Here is a 5988-nt window from a genome sequence, read left to right as displayed (position 1 = left end):
CACACACACACAGATTCACTCACACACACACACACACACAGATTCACTCTCTCACACACACACACACACAGATTCACTCACACACACACACACACACACATTCACTCACACACACACACACACACACATTCACTCACACACACACACATTCACTCTCACACACACATTCACTCTCTCACACTCACCCACACACATTCACTCTCACACACTCACCCACACACACACACAGATTCACACACAGATTCACACACACACACGCACACACACAGATTCACTCTCACACACACACACACATTCACTCTCACACACTCACCCACACACACACACACAGATTCACGCACACACATAGATTCACTTTCACACACACACACACATTCACTCTCACACACTCACCCACACACACACACACACAGATTCACACACACACACAGATTCAATCTCACACACACACACACATTCACTCTCACACACTCACCCACACACACACACACAGATTCACTCTCACACACTCACCCACACACACACACACAGATTCACGCACACACATAGATTCACTCTCACACACACAGATTCACTCTCACACACACACACACATTCACTCTCACACACTCACCCACACACACACACACAGATTCACACACACACACAGATTCACTCTCACACACACACACACACACATTCACTCTCACACACTCACCCACACACACACACACAGATTCACTCTCACACACACACACACATTCACTCTCACACACACATTGACACACACTCAAACACACACACACATTGACACACACGTTCAAACACATACACACACTGACACACACACAAACACACACTCAAAGACATACACACACACTGACACACACTTAAACAGATACACACACACTGAGACACAGACACAACTCACGCACACACAGACTTTAATTCTCTCTGAGCTGCAGCTCCAATGGGCTCTGTCTGTTCTCAGCTCTGGGAGAATAAACACCTCTGTTACATTAATCTCCCAGTCACGTACCTCCTCCGGTTCCTCACTCACCCTCCTGACACCCCCCCAGGTGACTCTGATTCCAATCCTGGCAGTTTCCCCCCACCCCTGGGGAGAGGGAGCTCTCTGTATGGTTCACAGCTCCAGAAAACCCAATTGCCCCCTTTGCGTTTCACATTGTATCTCTCTCTCTCTCTAATCTCTCTCTCCCTCTACCCCCTTCTCTCATCCTCTCCTTCATCCATCCATCTCTCTCCTCCATTTCTCTCATCCATCTCTTTCTTCCTCATCGATTTCTCTCGCTCATCTCTCTCTCCCATCCGTCTCCCTCATTCATATCTATCTCTCCCTCATTTATCTCTCTGTCGTCTCTCGCTCTCTCCCTCCTCTATCGCTCGCTCTTTCTCTCTCTCTCCCATCTATGTCCCCCACATCCATCTATCTCTCTCCCTCCCTCTTTCTCTCTCCCTCTCCCTCCCTCTCTCTCCTTCTCTTTCTCCCTCCCTCCTTCCCTCTCCCTCTCTCCCCCTCCTCTCTCCCTCCCTCCTTCCCTTTCTCTCCCTCCCTCTCTCTCTCTCCCTCCTTCCCTTTCCCTCTCTCACCCTCTCTCCTTCTCTCTCTCCCCCTCCCTCCCTCCCTCACCTTTCCCTCTCTCCTCTCTCTCTCCCTCTCTCTCTCTCCCTCCTTCCCTCTCCCTCTCTCTCTCTCTCCCTCCTTCCCTCTCCCTCTCTCTCTCTCCCTCCTTCCCTCTCCCTCTCTCTCCCTCCTTCCCTCTCCCTCTCCCTCCGTTGAAGAAAACGGGTCACTTTACTTGCGACGCCTCCTCCGGAACATCCCAGCGATGGGGCCGGTGCTAACAGCGCAGGAATTTGCTCTCTCTCTCCGTCCCTGTGCAGCTCCCAGTGCCGGGGAAATGCCTGTGTGCGCTTTCCAGCCCCTTCTCCACAGACACCTCCTGCTGGATCCTCCCAGGGAGAGAGGCAGCTGCTCTTCTCCCTCCCTCTAACCCTCTCTCTCACTCCCTATAGACCTCCCTCTAACCCTCCCACTGTCCTTCCTTCCCTCCCACTGTCCTTCCCTCCCACTGTCCTTCCTTCCCCCCCTCCTCCCTTCCCTCCCCCCCCCCCCTCCCACCGTCCTCACTTCCCTCCCACCCACTGTCCTTCCTTTCCTCCCTCTGTGCTTCCTTCCCTCCCTCCCTCTGTCCTTCCTTCCCTCCCTCCGACCTTCCTTCCCTCCCTCCCTCTGTCCTTCCCTCCCTTTAAACCTCCCTCCCTCCATCCCTCCATCCCTCTCTCTCCTTCTAACCCTCCCTCCCTCTGTCCTTCACTCCCTCTAACCCTCCCTCTGTCCCTCCCTCCTTCTAACCCTCCCTCCCTCCATCCATCCCACTAACCCTACCTCCATTTCCCTGTCCCTACCTCCATCCCTTTGCCCCTCCCTCCCTCTAACCCTCCCTCCATCCCTCTGTCCCTCCCTCCAACCCTCCACTACTGCTAGAATACAGAGATGGAGATGTGCCTCTGGGGGTCTGTGCAGGAGGAGATCAAGAATGAGAGGGGATGGGAAGCCAGGGATACACACATCCTCTCTCCTATAGGATTTTATTACCCTGGGAAGGACATTGAAAAGATTTACCAGAATGTTACGGAAACTGGAAGGTTTGAGTTAGAATCACTGCAGTGGGGAAACAGGCTTTTTGGCCCACCAAGTCCGCACTGACCCTCCAAAGAGCATCCGACCCAGACTCAGTCCCCTATCCCCTGTAACCCTGCATTTCCTATGGCTAACCCACCCTAACCCGCACATCCCTGGACACTATGGGACAATTTAGCACGGCCAATCCACCCTAACCTGCACATCCCTGGGACACTATGGGACAATTTAGCACGGCCAATCCACCCTAACCTGCACATCCCTGGGCACTATGGGACAATTTAGCACGGCCAACCCACCCTAACCTGCACATCTTTGGACTGTGGGAGGAAACCCACACAGACACGGGGAGGGTGGAATCGAACCCGGGTCCCTGGTGCTGTGGGGCAGCAGCGCTAACCACTGAGCCACTGTGCCACCCTATTTTTAGAGTTATAAGGAGAGGCTGGGACTTATTTACCCCTGGGGTTGTAGGGGGGAAGCAAAAACTGAAAGAACTGTGGATCGTGTAAATCAGAAACGAAAGCAGAAATTGCTGGAAAAGCTCAGCAGGTCTGGCAGCATCTGTGAAGAGAAAAACAGAGTTAACGTTTCGGGTCCGGTGACCCTTCCTCAGAACTGGGGTAGTTCCAAGGAAGTGTCACTCGACCCAAACGTTAAGTCTGATTTCTCTCCAAGGTTTAGGGGGATATGGGCCAGGGGCAGGTAGGTGGGACCGGTTCAGTTTGGGATAACGGTCAGCATGGACTGGTTGGGCCGAAGGGTCTGTGTCCACGCCGCGTGACTCTCTGGAGCTTTCCCGATATTAAGCTGTAAACCTGCTGGACATTTCACGGTAATATATTGAACATTGGGTTCATCCTGTCTCAGCTCTCTCAGAGGGAGAACAACTGTGGTATGTGACAGTCTGCTTCAGCAGTATTGCAGCATTTAAAGAAGAAACACAGATCGTGTGCCTCAGGATAATTTTTTTGAAGGGGCAAATTAATCATTACAGAATTCTGACATATAGCAGTTGAGATTTTTATGATGAGTGAGGTGAGTTCTATCTACATCCTGTTGAGGGAACGGGAGGGAATCTTACTGAGTTCCAGGAAGAGGGATATTGGGAAACCCAAAGGATTGTTGCTGGAAATCTGGAACAAAAACGGGAATAGCTGGAGAAAATCAGCCTCAGTTTTCTCTCCACAGAAGCTACCAGATCTGTTGAGTTTTAGAGTTAGAATTAGCTTTATTGTAAATTTTTTGGTTGTGGGATGTTAAGGTTATTCAGAGAACACATTCTGTAGCCACTGTTGATGGTCTAATAAGTATAAAATATCACACACGTATATAATGTATTTTCTATATTTCTCTCAGGGTTACATATCCAGTGACATTACCACTACACAAGGCAAATGCGATGTTAGCATTCATTTTGAGAGGGCTGGAATAAAAGAGCAGGGGATGTACTGCTGAGGCTGTATTAGGCTCTGGTCAGACAGTATTTGGTCAAGCAGCTTCCTTTCACGCAATACTGTCAGCGTAACATCCACAGAGGGTGCATGTTGAATGCAGGAACACCTTCATACCTTTATTAACAGACCAACATCAGCCTATTTAGTTAACACAGGGTGGAGCTGGAGGAACACAGCAGGCCAGGCAGCATCAGAGGAGCAGGAGAGTCGACGTTTTGGGTAGGGACCCTTCTTAAGGATGCCTGAAACGTCGACCTTCCTGCTCCTCTGATGCTGTCTGACCTTCTGTGTTCCCAACAGCTCCATGCTGTGTGTTGACTCTGCCTCCAGCGTCTATAGTTGTCGCTATCTCCGATCAGCTTATCTAGGGCTGGTTAACTACGTCACATTGTTAAATGCAGTCTTAATCTTGATCTGACATTAATTTTCTTTCTTATCACACGCGCAGTCACATTATAACCAGGTGCAGTCAACCACTTCATCCAGCGTAGAATTTATTGGAGCGATTGAGCTAAGATAATTTGAGGCTAAAAGTCAATAAGCGCGCAGAGCAGGAAATACCCAAATCACAAGGGTAAGAGTGAAAGTAGGAGTCGCGGAGCAAAAGACAGGATAACGGGATTGGCTAAGAATTGCCAACAGCAAGAACAACGTTAGCTGCAGGGAATAAGAACAGAGGAACCAGGAACCATGCGGCCCATCAAGCCTGCCCCACCATTCAATAGGATCGGGGCAGATCTTTCTGTGGACTCAGTTCCACTTAACGGCCATGACCCTTAATTCCTTTACTGTTCAAAATTCTATCTATCAACATCCAACAAGGGAGCCTCAACTGTTTCACTGGGCGGGGAATTCCACAGATTCACAACCCTTTGGGTGAAGAGGTTCCTCCTCAACTCAGTCCTAAATCTACTCCCCCTTTATTTTGAGGCTATGCACCCCCCCTAGTTCTAGCTTCACCCTGCCAGTAGAAACAACCTCCCTGCTTATCGATTCCCTTCATAATTTTATATGTTTCTATAAGACTCCCCCCTTCATTCTTTGAAATTCCAATGAGTACAGTCCCAATCTCTTCCCATAAACCAACCCTCTCAACTCTGGTGAATCTCCTCTGCACTCCCTCCAGTGCCAGTCCATCCTTTCTCAAGTAAGGAGACCATAACTCTACACATTATCCCAGGTGTGGTCTCACCAACATCCTGTACAGTCACAGCATAACCTCCCTGTTTTTAAACTCCATCCCTCCAGCAACGAAGCACAATATTCCATTTGCTGCCTTAGTTACTTGCAGCACCTGCAAACCAACTTCTTGTGATTCATGCACAAGGACACCCAGGTCCCTCTGCACAGCAGCGCGCTGCAATGTTTCACCATTTAAATAATCATCCATTTTGCTGTTATTCTAACCAAAATGGATGACATCACATTTGCCAACATTATACTCCATCTGCCAGACCCTTGCCCACTCTCTTAACCTGTCTATATCCCTCTTTCGGTGTCATCTGCAAACTTTGACAAACCATGTTGGGTCCCTAACTCCAAATCATAACTGTACATTGTAAGCGATCTCAACACTGATCCCTGAGGCACATCACTAACCACTGATCACCAACCAGAAAAAGACCCACATATCCCACTGCAATGGTCGTTTGGTCGGGCAGAAGTTAGATATAGCTGGAAAGACAGTCATGCTGCCAAAGACTTGCATCAGGACAACTGCAACCTCGCCCAAACTATAAAAGGTCATAACAATTTCTACGAGAGGAGAAAAGGGTGTTAAAGCTCCCAAGCTCCCTGATAATTCAAAAAGGCAGACCGCTTCAACATCTCCCTTCAGTTCGGGTCCTTATGTGGAATAAATGAGCTGCGTGAGACTCTCAATTGACT

The 5988-nt window shown here is 49.4% G+C and overlaps 1 protein-coding gene across 1 annotated transcript in view; it reads right to left on the bottom strand.

Annotated features, from left to right (window-relative positions):
• The window catches only part of LOC109936689 (galactose-3-O-sulfotransferase 2-like), a 13134-nt gene extending 11269 nt beyond the window's left edge, over positions 1 to 1865 (bottom strand). The window contains exon 1 of the mRNA XM_048620021.1: positions 1800 to 1865. Within this exon, the coding sequence (XP_048475978.1) occupies positions 1800 to 1822 (23 nt within the window). The 5' untranslated portion in view covers positions 1823 to 1865. The remainder of the gene's footprint in view (positions 1 to 1799) is intronic.
• Between the last annotated feature and the right edge of the window lie 4123 nt (positions 1866 to 5988).

Source organism: Rhincodon typus, chromosome 45 (assembly GCF_021869965.1).
Source record: "Rhincodon typus isolate 14 chromosome 45, sRhiTyp1.1, whole genome shotgun sequence".
NCBI classification, from domain to species: Eukaryota; Metazoa; Chordata; class Chondrichthyes; order Orectolobiformes; family Rhincodontidae; genus Rhincodon; species Rhincodon typus.
The sequence above is the reverse complement of the archived record's forward strand: the minus strand, read 5'-3'. Positions and strand labels throughout refer to the sequence as shown.